Source organism: Mustela nigripes, chromosome 12 (genome assembly GCF_022355385.1).
Source record: "Mustela nigripes isolate SB6536 chromosome 12, MUSNIG.SB6536, whole genome shotgun sequence".
In the NCBI taxonomy this organism is placed as follows: domain Eukaryota; kingdom Metazoa; phylum Chordata; class Mammalia; order Carnivora; family Mustelidae; genus Mustela; species Mustela nigripes.
In genome coordinates, this window is record NC_081568.1 from 66,544,568 (window position 1) to 66,560,651 (window position 16,084).

The 16,084-nt window shown below is 42.8% G+C and overlaps 1 protein-coding gene across 1 annotated transcript in view; it reads right to left on the reverse strand.

Moving 5' to 3' along the window:
• The window catches only part of FBN2 (fibrillin 2), a 250,558-nt gene that overhangs the window by 60,741 nt on the left and 173,733 nt on the right, over positions 1 to 16,084 (reverse strand). Inside the window, exons 23-32 of the mRNA XM_059417490.1 lie at positions 14,449 to 14,676; positions 13,789 to 13,914; positions 9,138 to 9,266; positions 8,253 to 8,378; positions 5,913 to 6,038; positions 5,332 to 5,454; positions 5,046 to 5,171; positions 4,607 to 4,732; positions 2,850 to 2,972; positions 464 to 586 (exon numbers count right to left, since the gene is read on the reverse strand). Of these exons, the coding sequence (XP_059273473.1) occupies positions 464 to 586; positions 2,850 to 2,972; positions 4,607 to 4,732; positions 5,046 to 5,171; positions 5,332 to 5,454; positions 5,913 to 6,038; positions 8,253 to 8,378; positions 9,138 to 9,266; positions 13,789 to 13,914; positions 14,449 to 14,676 (1,356 nt within the window). The remainder of the gene's footprint in view (positions 1 to 463; positions 587 to 2,849; positions 2,973 to 4,606; positions 4,733 to 5,045; positions 5,172 to 5,331; positions 5,455 to 5,912; positions 6,039 to 8,252; positions 8,379 to 9,137; positions 9,267 to 13,788; positions 13,915 to 14,448; positions 14,677 to 16,084) is intronic.

Consider the following 16,084-nt stretch of genomic DNA (forward strand, 5'->3'; position numbering starts at 1 on the left):
TTAAAGTGTGTGCTGAAATTCAACTGAGGAATACCAATCTCCACAATCTTAAAAGTAGCACACTTTATGTCCAGCAAGATGATGCAGTCATTCACAGGAGTGTAAGAAGAAATGTCTTATTCTCAAGGAATGCAAAACAAAGAGCAGCTCAGTAGCAGCTAATATTTACTGAACTCTTAGGATGTGTTTTCCTAACCCCTTCACTTGTGTGATTTCATTTCATCTTTTCAACACAGTCTGATGACCTGAGATTCTGAGGAACACATGAACTAGCAATGACTGGGTGGAATGTATATTGTATCTTAAGACACTGAATAGTATTCCCTTATGTCATTCCTTTAGTGATAAAAATCGGAATGGAATTCCCCACCCCCCCTTTAACTACAGTTTTCTTCAAAGAGGGCAAGCTTAGGGAGTGTTCCATGAAAACCATGCCAGAGCACACCTGAGGACTCTCACCCACCTGAGCAGGTAAAGCCATCTCCAGTGAACCCTTCAGAGCAGGCACATCGGTAGGAGCCTGGGGTATTTACACACTGAGCATTGATGCTACACTGGTGGGTTCCATTCGAACATTCGTCCAGGTCTGCATGCCAAGAGAAGAGAGTGATCAAGTTCAAAAACAAAAATGGGACATTTAAACACACAGACAGATTTTCATTTGTCTTAATTTAAGTGTATGGTGGACAAATAGGATTTGTTTTAGTTTACATGAAGGTCACAATTCTAATTCTCTAGGATCTCAGGCCCACAATCCAAAATGTTAGTTCTATAAACAGGGGCTAAAATGATTAACAAAAATATTTGTGAGATATCTAATAAGCTAGAATTTTAATGGTTAAAAGGTAAACTGGTGCTAGATTTCCTTTTGAATCCTACTGGGCACAGATGTGATCACTGGTTCCTTTATCCAGAAAAAAGTGTCGAATTCTAAATTCAGGAACCAAATTTCAAAGCAGGACAATTAGCAAAGAATTTTCAAGTTCCTTGAACAGATAAGGAAACTAAGATCCAATTCTTGATCTCACAGAGTCTAGTCTAGTAAAAATGAAACATGCTAAACACAGAAATACTGATTATGTCAAACATGTTGTATGTCCCATGGAAAAAAGGGAGTAAAATGGGCCTCTCGTTTGGTCTGTAGGAGCAAGGAAGGTCCCACTGGGGAGGGAGTTCTCAGTGAACTTCACACTGGAACAATGAATCAGTCTGTTGTCCGGAAGCAGGGAATGGTATTCCTTCCTGAGGGAATAGCTTATTTAGAGATGCTAAGGCAGAAAAGATCTCAATGTGATAAAAGACACCAAGGGAGCCAGAGTGATAAAATAGAAAGTGGGAGCTGGAGCTGATGGAAGCTGAAGCTGGAGAGCTATGGGAGGAGACTACAGGATCTTGTAAACCACAGGAAGGAAGCTACATTTTATCCTCAATTTGAGGATTCAGATGACAATTGTAAAGAGATAAAAATTCATGGGTTAAGAGATCTCTCTGGCTGCTATGTGGAGAATGGATTATGGGACCAACAAGGCAATAAGAAGACTATGAAGATGTTCCTTTTGCCTCCAACAGAGAGAGGAAGAGACAGAGAGAGATGGGAGGAGGGAGAATGGTTGAGATTGGAGCAGCGGGATGGAGATGGAAAGAAGAGAATGAATTTGGATGATGTTTTGGAGTAAAAGTACCTGGACACAGTCAAATTTTTTGTATTTTGCAATAGTTGGCCTGAGTGATGGATGGACGAACACAAAAAAGGAAGGCTAGAAAAGAGGAAACCAGTAGCCCATAGGGCCAGAAAACAGGAATGGGGATATGGCTGAAAACAAAACAAAAAACAAGAAAAACAAAAACAAAAACAAAACAAAAGAAAAAAAAAGAAAACCTGCAAGATTAATGATAACAGTGATTTAAAGTAATGATGCCATCAGAGAACATTACTTAGCAGAGTTATTTGGGAAGTATGATCATTTATATTCACAGTCAGCTCCTACACATTAGGCAAGTATAAAACACCTGAAGAGAGTATATTTCAATTAACTGATGTTACTGTTAACAGATCTTAAGGCTCTCTTCTTCAATGTCTTCTGCTGGCTTATAAGCTTTTAGTGAGTAATCCTAGGGAGGTCAGTTGAGCTTGTTTTATTTTCTGCTTTAAGTTGACCTGGATAATTCTAACCAGTTGGAACACGGCTTTGTTGGTCAAGAATGCAAAACAGTGAGCATAGGAAGCAGTGCTATGTGGGGTAGTGAGGGGAAGAACCAGGCCCCCGCCTTCCAGCTAGAAAAGACTGAGGAGACCCCAGCTCAGCAACTTGAAAGCCTGCAGAATGGCACCCACCCTTCTAATCTCCTCTGTCCCAATCAGACCTCCTGGAATCCAGCAAAACCTTTTGTTTTCTCTGGAAGAGGAATTCTATTTTCTACTAAGAAGCTGGTACTGACCAGGTACAGACTGAGATTATCTGATAAAACCTTTCCATTTCTTTCATGGGTTTCACTGGATTCTAAGTCTCACTGATTGCTGTATGAAAAGACTGGAAAAATACATAAGTCATTTTTCATCATACATCTATTTGGATTTCTGGCTACACATCAAATAATTTTTACTGAGCAACAACACATTAAAAAGCAGATGCCAAGGCATACTGCTGTGATGTGATAATTTATGCCAAGGTTAAAGGAAACTCTTAGGCAGGAATTACCTTGCAACTAAAGATTGTCTTTAATTTTCAAGAAAATAAATGAAAGGCAAGAGCTTGTTCCTATTCAAGTACGTGGGTTAACCACTGTGCAAAGAAAAGCCTCCAAGAATTTTGTGTCCTAGCAAAGGCTGTTCATATATGCAAACTCACCAATGCATTTGATGCCATTTCCAACCCAGCCTTCTCTGCAGCTGCACTTGAAGCTTCCCGGGACGTTGAGACAGGAGGCATGCATGTCACAGTTGTGGGCACCAATTTCACACTCGTCAACATCTGAGAAGCCACAGTTAATGCGATGAAAATTAAATATAAAGCTCATTATCTACTTCCAAGTATAATTCTGCACAGGTAAAATTTTAAAGTAAACATGGAAATACCTAAATTGGTATGGAAAAAAAACACATCATTTTTAATTTTGTAGGCGCCGATTTGGAAGTTTATGATCCAAGTCAAACAAGCCTTTCCCTACTAAAGGAAACTGCCTGTCACTTTCCGGTAGAAGAGAGAGACTCCCCCAAGGGAGATACATGTGTCTGTCCCCATTCTCCTCTCTGCCCGGGCCCAGAAAAAACTCCATGTGGAAGGCGTGATTATAAGATGTCAAAAGAAATTGCATTTCCAAAGTAAGACCCTCCAATTCTTTCCTATTAATATTTATTACATGTTTTTCATAAAGATTTAAATAAACCTGACTTAAAGTAAGTAATAATTCTTGTCATTTTTAGAATCGATACAGTATAGGTATAAAGTTTTTGAAAACTATCATTTTAGGGTGTATTCAGCTTTTATTTGAGAATGTATAAAAATACCCATTGGAAATTATACCTGGAAAATGAGAAGCTTTCACCACATAAACACACATCTATACATACACACAGATATATACACATTATATATGCATATGCATGTATATGTATATATGTATAGTTCATATATGTACATATGAACTATGTAGCTTTGGTTCGCCAGAGGTTCCCAGAATAGAAAGAATAATCTTCTCCACCCAGTTCAATGATTACACATCGTAGATACTGCAATCCTATGTTCACACACATGTGTGTACACACATGCGTGCACACACACACCCACAGAGTGACTGGCTTTGCATCAACCTTCCTAGCGGTGAACATGCAGAGCACCCCTTCTTCCTCACCCGCCTGTCTCTGAAGGTGTCAGGTTAAGCGCCAGGCTGCAGTCCAAGCCACCCACAACCTGTCTTGAGAAAATGGTAATGATGGCTTTAAATTGAACAATGAGGAAGACCTGGTCCAAAGCGCTCACCTTGGGACTTCCGCGCCTATTTTATGCAAAAGCTCACAACTTATTTAACAGAGAAAGGTAACAAGAGACAAAGTAGATGGGGTGAGCAAGGAAAGAAAGTGGAGAGAGAAAAGAAGGGGTCAACTGGGGCCGAGGCAAGAGAGGGCAAAAGCAAATAGAGAAGAGGAAAAAAGAGGGGAAAAGATGGGGGAGAGGAAGTCAAAGGATCTAAGCAGAAGTCCACACTAATTCCGCCCAGTCAGAAGAGCTGCAAAAACAAGCCACAAGAGGAATGGCTCCGGGTCTGTGGTGCTCTCTCCTTGTGTCTTCTGTGTAGGCAGCGGGCCTCCTAAGAAAGAGAGCAGTGCGAAGAGCAGCTACTACTCGGCAAATACATGGGACTGGACACCAGGGCCCTGCCCCCACTCTGCAGGCGGACAGCAGCCTGCTCCGTGGCAGGGTGGCTGAAGCACTGTGCCACCAGAGAGGGGACAAACCCCACACACATGCCCTGGGGCATGTGCTCATCACGTGGTCACCCCTGGTGTGGGTCACAGTCTCATAGGCGCAAAGGACCCCGTGATGTTGAAGGCTGGCCTCTGAAATAGGAGAAGCCAGAGAACAGGGGGCTCTAGTGTGGGACCTACCTGTGCATCCCGTGGTCCCCTTCTTCACGGAATAACCCAGCTGACAGTGGCAGATGAAGGATCCCTTGGTGTTCTCACATTCCCCAAACATGCAGATGTTTGAATTTAAGTCACACTCATTCACATCTAGAAAATTTATTTTCAATAGTTTGGTTAATATTTGTTCATCCTAGGAATGTGAAAGCTCTCTTTTAAACTGAAGAGCATAACATTGAAATACACAGGTAAAAGTTAAAACATAATCTATCTGCAAGACATAGTATTATTTTCTAGAATTATGTTCAAATAATTCTTCTGTTTCAGCTTTCTCACCCTGTAATACAGTGGCTTAAATTTTTAAAGTAACTGAAAAAGCCTCTTTCTTTCATGTTTAAATGTATGTGCACTTGTGTGTGTGCAGATAGATGCGTAACATTTATCCTGTCTTTATGGCACCCACCAATGCACGTTTTCATGTCCATTGAAGCCATGAAGCCATCATAACACAGACAGCGGTACTCCCCAGGAATATTGGTACACTGGCCGCCATCACAGATGTCAGGATTATTTTCACATTCGTCAATATCTGATGACAGAAGATTAGCATTAAGTAAGAATGAGACTGGCTTTGAGTAAGCTCAAATACTGCGTTTCCCATCCAGGCCCACTCTAGATATCTGGAGCAAGCTCTGTGAGGTACCAGCAGTGAGCTGTGCATGGTTCACCCCCCCCAGTCCATTCTGTACCCGCGCACGACCTCCCGTCGGGCATCAGGGCATAGCCCTCGCTGCAGCTGCATTCATAGCTGCCTTCTGAGTTCGTGCACCGCGTGTCGCAGCCTCCATTCATAATCATACACTCGTCGATATCTGTGAAAACAACATGTGACCTATTACTTGTCAGGTCTACTTCCTTCAAAAAAAAAAAAGTAGCGAGATTTTCTTCTCTTTAAACAGATAATGCTTAAATGGCTTTGGATTTCTCTCCCCACTCATGCGTTGGTTTATCTTTCTACCATTGATCTTTCTTAGCTCTTTTTACTTCCTTTCAGATAGCATTCTATCAGACATGTAGCCCCAGGAGCCCAAGATTACAGAACTCAGAAATGCAGTCATTACAAGTTAAGGATGTTTTCCATGATAAAACCAGAGACTCCTCTGCAAAACCACAAGACAGTGGCATCCTACAGCTCTGCCCCATTCTGAGATTTGTGTTTCAGACAAAGGACTTCCACTGGCTTCATTACAGTAAGTTCAGTGAGTGCCAGGAGCTGTCCTAGACTCATTTTTAGAAATGCAAGTTGTAGATCCCTCTGGTGGATACTTACCCGTACAGCCCTGCCGGTCTGGCGTGGCCTGGTACCCAGGATTACAGGAGCACTGATAGGTTCCAATCATGTTCACACATTTTCCATTTCTACAGAGATTGTCACTCAGGGAGCATTCATTTATATCTATAAAAAGATACATAACATTAATGTCTTGGCAGTAACCACATCACTTAAAGCACCAAGAAATGCTGCATGCCACTGCTGGTCCCCACAGTGGTTTGCATACTTTGCAGGGAAGGAAGTTGATCTCCTGGGATGTTCAAAGAAAATACTGCTATCTGTATTTCTATCTAAGATGGTACTGTCCAGGAGAACTCTGTACACTGATGGGAATGTTCCATATCTCTGCTATCCAATACACTGCTGCCATTGAGCACTGGAAGCATGAACCAAATGATGAAGGAATCAAAATTTAAAAACATTTTTTAAACTTAATTTTTTTAAGTCCTCTCTTTGCCCAACATGGGGCTCAAACTCACAAACCCAAAATCAAGAGTCACATGGTTTACCAACTCAGTCAGCCAGGTGCCCCAGGAATTAAATTTTTAATGTTACCAAATTTTAATTAAATTTAAGTAGCCACATGTGGGTCGTGAACATGAGACCATGCACATGTAGCACATGCCAGAAATAAGACTTACTAATATTTAATATATAAATTTACACTGGCAGGCTCACCTGGTCTTTATTAGATGGTCAAGAGTTGCCTGCATAATGTGGAGGATCCTGAGGGAAGATGGCTGGTTCCCCAAGTCACAGGGCCTGATACCAGGGCCTGCACTGTTTATATGTTTCCATCTTACAGTGTTTAGTGTGCCTCGATAGGTGAATCTGGAATACCTAAAACCAACTAATCTTTATAAGATAGGCAGGTGTCTTATAAAAACTTCTGCAAAGGTCTGTGGAATCAAGTAGTGCTATTAATGCAATTATAAGAGAACAGCAAGAAAATAGGGGCATACAACCTACTTGTGAGACACAATGTAAGGTAAATACAGTAACACTATAATCAGGTAAAATAAGACCTTCATCTCAAAGTCTCAAAATTACCAATAAGACTATGTGACATGTGGATTTGTATCTATGATCATTAAATTTGCAAAAATATGCATCTTCTATAATATACCTGTAAGGGGTACTTTTTTTTCAAATATAGGATCCATGAAAACTAACAAAATTTTTTTAAGTCCTTAAAACTCAAGTTAGAAAGAGCTCTCTGATTCACTGCATCAGAAAGATGAACAAATATTCTGTAATCACCTCTATGAAAAAGTTTTAGTACCATTTTTAAAGTGAAATAAAAATATTTAGAGGCGCCCGGGTGGCTCAGTCAGTTAAGCATTTGCCTTTAGCTCAGGTTATGATCCCAGGGTCCTAGGGTCCAGCCCCATGTCCGGCTCCCTGTTTCATGAGGAGTCTGCTGCTGCTTCTGCCTTTGCCCCTCCCCAATGCTCATGCTCTCTCTTTGGCTCTTTTCAAATAAATAAAATCTTTAAGAAAAAAAACTTCAAAACTTTTTCAATTTACCTTTTAAAAATGTCTGTTTAGTGTATGATTTAAGATTCACCTAATGTATTAGCAGAACAATATAAATAGGGTTTATAAATAAATACATGTCTAATGGAAAGGTGTTCTCAAATTCTCTATTGAATTGGGGGTGTGTGTGGCATCTACTCTGTTTTAAAAACCGTTTCATTTGTTGACACTTGCAAGAAAGATTTTCTGTGAAGAAAGTGTTTCCTGGAAACATAAAGGTTTTAAAACCAATATGCTTGTGCCCACCAGTCCCAGAGGCCTCCGTATACATATGAAAAGCAGTGGGACCAGCCGGTGTTCTCTCCTCAGCTCTGCCAGCAGAGACCAGGATTTTTCTATGACAGGAGGGTGAGGAGGTAGCTCACATGTTCACACACAAAGGAGCAGACCCCGTGTTGACAAACATAGGAGTGTTGAACAGACTCCACTGAATGAATGGCAGGTAGCTGCACAGGTGAACACACAGGTGAACGCACGTGCCATCAAGGGAGGAGCCCTTCCACCAGCAGCTTTCCCATTCCATCTGTGGAGGAAGGAACTCCATGGCTTGCCACAGGGCCCACCACCAGCACACTTGCTGTCAAACAGTGGGTAGCCAGGACAACGTCAGCTTCAAACGTGTCACTGAGACATTCTCTAAAGACACAACCCAAATACAAATAAAGGGGTTCTAAATTTCCAACTTTTAACCAGCTAGATTGCACATGCCAAAAACAACCAGTTTGTTAAAATTGACCACTGATCTCTATGATCTTCACCAGGTGAGCTGGGTGGGTTCATGTGCTGAGGAGACAAACTCACCCACACAGTCCTCACGTGACGGTGACAGCTCGTGCCCCAATGGACAGTCACATTGAAAGCTGCCCTCAGTGTTCACACAGGTGCCACCCCTACAAAGGAGAGGGTTACGTTCACATTCGTCAATGTCTGAAAGGTAAAAACGTGAGATCAATTAAAGAACTCTGTGAGAAAAATATTCACATATACAGCATGGGGGGAAAATTATGCTGTGGGGGAAGTGGGACGCAAATATAAGAGACAAGTTTCAGAGGAGATGGGTTAATGGTCTCCTCACTTTTTCTACTACCAGTAAATAAATGGTAAGTTTTTTTCTTAAAGACAGCGAGTTGCCAGGGAATTGACTTGTATGAAACAAGCAGATTCATGACATAAAAATAAACAATATTAGTTTCACATCACACTAAAGTCCAGACACCAGACACTGCTATTTATTTTTACTAATCAAAGTAAAAGAAAAATCATAGACTGGTCACCTTTTATGTCTCCTTTGGTGAATCCTGGAAGTCACTAAATACAGACCAAAAGACAGGCAGTACCAAGAGTTTGTAGTAACACACAAATAAATATCATGGAATTTGCATGGCTGATTATAAATTTGGGGTCACCACACAAGGTCATACATGTTAAGTGAAACCCTTCTGGGTAGTCTGTATTGATTTTAGATTCTGTGAACAAACAGAACCCAGTCTTGCTGTCTCATTGGCACAAGGGCACCAAGAGGTTGGAGCCGCCCGAGAGTCATCTAGGAGATTTCCTGTCTGATAGTGACATCCATTCTCTTGCTCACCACAGTGCCTGGTCAATCATTCAGCTAACAGCTTGGAGACAAGCCACGGTCAAGCTCTCTGGTTGGAGACTGGGTAGGAAGAGCTGAAGCACACTTACCCATGCAGTTCTTCATCATCATGAACCCACTTTCGTAGCCTTCGAAGCACTCACACTCAAAGCTGCCGGGCGTGTTGACACAGATGCCACTTCCACAGAGGTCAGGAGAAATCCTGCACTCATCAATGTCTAATTCATAAGGTTGAAAAGAAATAAAAAAATAGCATGAGCAGAGCAGGTACTGAAGAGCAGTGAGGCAGGTGTGGCCTCTCCGGCCCACGGAAGGTGCCAGAGAGGTCAGTGGCCAGCAGCAGGAAGCTTTACGTGTCAGAGATCAACTCCAGGCGGATGGGGCCTTGGGCACATTCCTTTCCCCAACTGCCAAAACTGTCGTGGCCAACAGGCAGGCTGTGCATTTGCCTTTAAGAATTCTGGAATTGTGGATATCTCTTTGTGGCTTAGAAGTGGTAACAGAGGGATGAACAGAGCAACTGCAGCATGAGCCGGACAGGGCAGGTGATTAGGTGTGGAAGCAGCAGGCACATGGAATGAAGTCCTGTCACCAAGTGAGAGTGCGGTGATTGTCTCCAGCAGCCCGCCCAATGTTGGGGAGTCTGCTGGGGCTGCTGTCCCCTTGAGCAGGGGAGGCTGCTGACCAGCACAGTCAGCCTGCTTCAGGCTAGACAGCGTACATATATAACTGGGACGTGCGACATGCTCCGGGGGATGTTCTTCTGTCATGTTCAGATGTGGAAACAATACTCACTTATTTCTCAAAATAAAAATAAAGAAAAATGATGTGTTTGTCACTTTTTACATACTATGGAAAATAAGAACCTTGATCGGTAGCCTTTACATTATCAAAAACAAAATTTTCTGAGAAACATCCCATGCTTGTAAATGAGGTTTTTTTTTTTTTTAATGGAGAAGTCATGTCTATAAAGTATAATTAAGAAAACATGGGGCACCTGGGTGGCTCAGTGGGTTAAGCCTCTGCCTTTGGCTCAGGTCATGATCTCAGGGTCCTGAGATCGGGCCCCACATCGGGCTCTCTGCTCAGGGGGGAGCCTGCTTCCCTTCCTCTCTCTCTCTCTCTCTGCCTGCCTCTCTGCCTACTTGTGATCTCTCTCTGTCAAATAAATAAAGTCTTTAAAAAAAAAAACATGACATTATTTTGGTCACAGGAGGAAGAAATGCCTTTGCTGGCATCTCTTTATTTTAATTCCAAAGTTCTTCCATCACAGGGTTTATCAGTGGGTAACTTGTACATGCTCTCCTGGGCATCTCAATCTCTGGACATCGAATGCTTTCTCCTCGCATCCGGTCTTTATTTATTTCCCTAGTTACAGGCAATACTGAAGATAGGCTTTTAAACAAAATTTTTACCACCATTCACTGATTCAGTTAGGCAGCTAACAATATGCATTATTGATTCTCTTACTTGTTGTCTATCAGTATCTAGAAACTGGTAGTTAGAGCATTTGAAGAACAAAGAATAAACTCACTGGCAGAGCATTGACACACTCTAGTTGATGTGATGTGCTGGGAGATGCACAGTGTGGAGTGTGGACTCTGGAAGCAGACCCCTAGGTAGCAGTCCTAGTTCTATCACCTACTGGGTGAAGAGGCTTAGGAAAATAATTTCATTTCTGTGTGCCTCAATTTCCACATCAATAAAATGGGGGAGTATAGTAAAACCCACTGGCTAGAATTAAGCAAGTCAGGATTCATCAAGCGCTGAGAAGAGTGCCTGTCTCATACAGACTGTTGTGTCCATAGAAATGGTTTTCTGCTAAAAACTGGTGTTTTGGGAGAAGGTAGCTTTGAACTGGTCCTTGAAGCATGTATAGAAATTCTAACTTTAGGGGCCACTGGGTTACAAAGCTGGATGAGTGACCAATTCTTGGTTTCTTCTCTGGTCATGATCTCAGGGATTTGAGATCAAGCCCCACACTGAGCCCTAAGCTCAGTGAGGAGTCTGATGAAGTTTCTCTCTCCCTCTGCCCCTCCCTGGGCTCATACTCTCTCTCCCTCTAAAATACATAAATAAATTTTTTTAAAAATTCTAACTTTAAAGAAGCAGAATGAATAGAAGGACAAGAGATAGAATGCACAGGGGAAAACAAATAATACATTTCAGAGAACAGTACATTGCAGACTGGCCGGACTGCAGAGATTGATAGTGCAAGGACAGGGAGGATGGGTGTGATCAGTGAGGATGCCAAAAAGAAGGATGGGCTTTAAATGTGGTGAAGAAAGGCAGCCAACAGTATCCAACCGTGCTTTCACATTATACACAGCAACATTGCAGTGTGACCAACAAATGTCTCTCTTACACAATTAAAGAAGGAGGGTTTTAAAAAAGTAAAAAAAAATAAAGAAGGTGGATTTCAGAGTCATTAAGTAACATGGCTAATTTCCCATCAAAAATAGGAAGTGGAGTCAGAACTGAAAGAATCCTGTCTTCACCCAGGTTTCAAACTGGGAGTCACTGAGAGTTGCTTTGTGGGAAGTAACACGTGGTGGTTGGTGAACACGAAGGACCAGAATAGATGATCAGTGGGATGGAAGACACTGGAAAAGTCTGCTATGCAGTGAATACTGCCATGGGTTGTCCAGTTCCCCCTTCAGGAAGGAAGGACTTACTACCCTTTCCCCCACTGCTGTTGGGGAGTTTGGGGGCACAAAGACCTGAGGTGTAAACTATCTTGAAGAAATGCCTCAGTGAAGAGGACCCTTCCTCACACTCACACCCCCTCTCTGGGAAGATGTATCCAAAGACTGACCATGCAGGTCCATAAACACCTAGTCTTATTGCCCTAAGACAGTTCTGCTGGGCCATCCTAGATCCAGAGCTCCCAGTGGGGTGGGGTGAGAACCACGATGGGACTGACGGCTGACCAGATGCCCCCTTTGCCCCCCTTCTGCTAGGAAACTTTCTGCAGGCTCATCTCTGCAGGGAGTCTATTTCCTGAGGAGCAAAGCCAGTAGCTGAGATAGCCTTGAAGAAAGAGTCTAGTACTTGAAACAGCCACTATGATGGAGACTACACATAACTTCTTCCTTGTGCAGGAGAGATCAAAACAGTCTGAGGCCTCGATCCTGAGTGAAATGATGCTACTGCTAGACATGGAAGTTGTTAGGCAGAGAGGAAGGGTGGATATGGGACAAAGTGGGGTTAAAGTGAAGAGCTGCAAGTGTGGCACTTGGGCAGAGGCTGGGACAGAGCTCTCGCTGAGGAGTCCGCTCAGCAGAGCCCACTTGTGAAGGCACAGGCGCATGGGCAGCTATGAGAGGCAGAGGACTCTGGAAATGCCAAGAGCAAGAAGAATCTGTGAGATGAAAGAAAAAACATTGTTGAGAAAAACAATGAGAGAAAAAACATTGTTGACACAGAAGGATGAAAGAGACAGGAAGTCCCATGGAGGCCAAGAGAGAAGAAAATTAAGGAGGGGATGTAGCCAGCACAGAGGTCTTGGAGTTTAAGCACCAAGAGAAAGGTCTTTTTACAACTTGACAAAGGTGTTCTGTGAGAGGACATTTATGTGCCTGAACGAGAGAGGGCAAAAGTCAAAATTACATGGGAGTACAAAGCAAATGGCTCTTCAAGAGAGCAAGGTGTAGAGATAAAAGCAGGGAAACAGGGTGGCAGCATGAGGGAGTAGATGGCAGAGTAAATAGTGTGAACTTGTTTTCAGGTCCAGGGAAAGCAACAGGAAAGGGAGGGAAGTACTGCAGAGAGAGTAGGGAGCCTACTGACAAGAGCTGGAGAGGAGCAGCAAGGAGGGTACGTGGAGTGGAAAACCATGGAAGATGACATCCCATTGCCAGAGGGAGGGGCGTGTGGGAAGAGATCTGGCCATGAGAGTGGATCTCAAGGAAGAAAAGTAGCAGGGAGCAGGGGGGTCTGAGAGAGGGTGCTGCTCAGAGGAGGTCTAGAGGTGGAGCAGAGAGTCAGTCAGGAAGGTAAGGGGCGAGTAGTATTGCTGAGCAGCCTTGAGTCCGGCTGAAGGCAAAGATGTGAGATGCAGATAGAGTCAAGCAGGAAAGCCACATGGGGGCTGAGGAGCTGGGGCAGCAGGGGAGGTAGACAGTCTGGAAATGCTCTGGTGATGGTCTAGGCAGACGGCAACATGGGGACTCCAGTGCCTTCCGCAGTAGGAAGTGAGGAAGGAGTTAGTAGCACATGAGTAGAGATCAGAACAGGTGAGGGCAAGAGGGAAGGAAAATGTTCAAGGAGGAGATGAATGGAGTTGTGAAAATAAAATCTTGGAGATATATTTCAAGTGTCTGGAATAATTTATTTCATGTCATAGAAAAATGTGGACCTCCTATCTTCAAACTAAAGGGAACAGGTATGGATAGGGATATATGGATGGCAGCTGGAGCATAATTAAGAAAACTCTTCACAGTTTAGGAAAATAAGTTACAACTGCTCTATTAAAAACTTTATAATTCTTAAGAGATACTATAAAGCATTTATACAATGAATGGTTGCTCTAGTGTGTTCATAATTTTGGAAATCCTATTTTCTGTGGTTCCTTTGGTAGAACAGACAGCATTTTCATGCTGGTGATGCAGCTCTCACAAGAGCTGGTTTGGAGAAGTGATTTAAGAGCAGCAAACCCGGGCTTTTTCAAAGGCAGTACTTTCCAACAGAGCAAAGGAAGGGAGCCAGGGTTGGCCAAATCCAGCCAGAGAGCAGTCTCACCTGTGCAGTTTCTTTCCTCTGTGTCCAGAGCAAAGCCACTGTTGCAACGGCACTTGAAGCTGCCAATTGTATTTCTGCACTTGCCGTAAGTACACATCCCAGGAAAAGCTTTGCATTCATTGATATCTGAAAGCAGAACAAAGCAGGAACAGAGAGCCAGTTGATCTAAACATGTGGGTTCCTCAGTGAAAGCTGCAAATCTATCATGATGGCAAATAATGTTCCCAAGTCCAAACAGGGCCCTCAACACTGCCAGTCATCACACAGATGCCCCAGAGAAAGTTCCACATGTGAAAAAGATTCTGCATTTTTTAGCGAAGGGTTCTGATATCTTTCCTTCTGACCATTCATTTGGTAAGGGTTGGGGGATAGGGAGCTTTTTGCTACATCAGGGCTCCAGCTGGTCAGGCTGCACTAAGGGAAGCAGAGGTACAGTGTGGGAGGATGTAGGGAAAGTGAGATCAGTGGTGTGTTTTACATCTTTACTTCAGAAACGCCTATATAGGTGATTTATATTCCTAGGCCCTAAGGCTGGCCATAAACCATGTTTAACAAAAAAAAAATGAAGTGGCAAATTATATGCGTAAAGCAAAACCAAATCTGAGAGAAAGTGGCAGGTAGGCTTTGGGGCAGAGAGGTCGACACGACCTTGAGAGTTACCTTTGTAAAATGGCCGCCCAGTAAGAACGTCCCCTCTGTTAGCAAAGCCCGGCCCCCGGGGGCACAGGGTCTCGTACTCCTTGGTGCCAGGTTTGGGGCATTCCTCACACTCCGTGCCCCAAGCTGCCCCCACTGCACAGCAGCAGGCATCCATGCGAAACTTTCCAGGAACAGGATGGACACATTCATCTTCATCCCACTTCAAGTAACACTGCTCCATGCGGATGTCTACACAGCAAGTGAAAGCACAGTTTGAGAGGAAGGTGTCACACTCACTGACCATTCATATACTGAGTTTCTGCTTGGCACCAGCGATGATGCCGAGCTCTGGAGATACGATAATGGGTAAGAGGCAGAGTCCCTGACCTCCTGGAATGGACTCCATAATGACACTCTCTTAAAGCGAGCAAAGGTGGGTTTCTCGGTATTACTTTATTCTCATAAGATGCCTTCAGGAAGGAAAGGTTCATTTGTGACCAGACTCCTCCTTGTCATCATCCATCATCCCTTTTTGCTCACTTCAGAAAGAATAAGATTATTTTAGTGACAGATTCTTCTTGATCACTGAACTACTTAAAGTTGCTTGTGACCAGTTCTGTCCTGTCCCAGCCAGAAGCATTAAATAATCAACTGTAATCTATCTGTCAACTTGGGACAACTATTAAAACAGGTTTACAAATGAAAAAAAAAAAAAAAAGTTTTTGCATTTAAAGTTATTTAGGGGGACCTGGGTGGCTCAGTTGATTGAGTGACTGCCTTCAGCTCAGGTCATGATCCCGGAGTTCTGGGATCCAGTCCCACATAGGGCACCCAGGTCTGCAGGGAGTCTGCTTCTCCCTCTGACCTTCTCCCCTCTCATGCTTTCTCTCACTCACTCTCTCTCTCCAATGGATAAATTAAAAAAAAAAAAATCTTACAAAGTTTTTTTTTTTTTTCCTGTCAAATTTACCTTTGGCATCATGGTTTTTGTCCTGCATTATGTAAATTTGCCCTAGTCGGGGGCCAAATTATTTGCTTAAATGTCACATTTTCCCTTCAATCTTGAAACATACCAGGATCTTAGAAGACCGACAAGACTCAAAAGATAGGATAAATTAGCATGATCTGTAAATAACACATTTATCTGTTAGTCAGCAGAGCTGTTGGTCCAACTACAGTCAAATGCTTTGCTATATGGATAATGAGGTAAAAAAGATTTGCTTTAATCAAATGTTTTATTTGATGAAAGCCTTTCAAGACATTACATCTTTTCTTAAACTTGACAGTTATTTAACAGAGTTATTTATTTATTTGTTTATATTTCCATTATGGAAATATAATGTATTTACTATTTTAGTTTCTGTCAATTATGATTCTTTCAAGTGCTCAAGCTAAGGAAGCACCAACCCGAGCAACCTCCTTTAGCTTACAGTCATGTCCACTTCCAAGGATGGTAATTAAAAAGTCCTATTTTTAAAATAATTTTTTTTATAAACATATAATGTATTATTAGCCCCAGGGTTACAGGTCTGTGAATCGCCACGTTTACACACTTCACAGCACTCAGAATAGCACATACCCTCCCCAATGTCCATAACTCCACCACCCTCTCCCTACCCGCCTCCCTCAGCAACCCTTAGTTTGTTATGTGAGATTA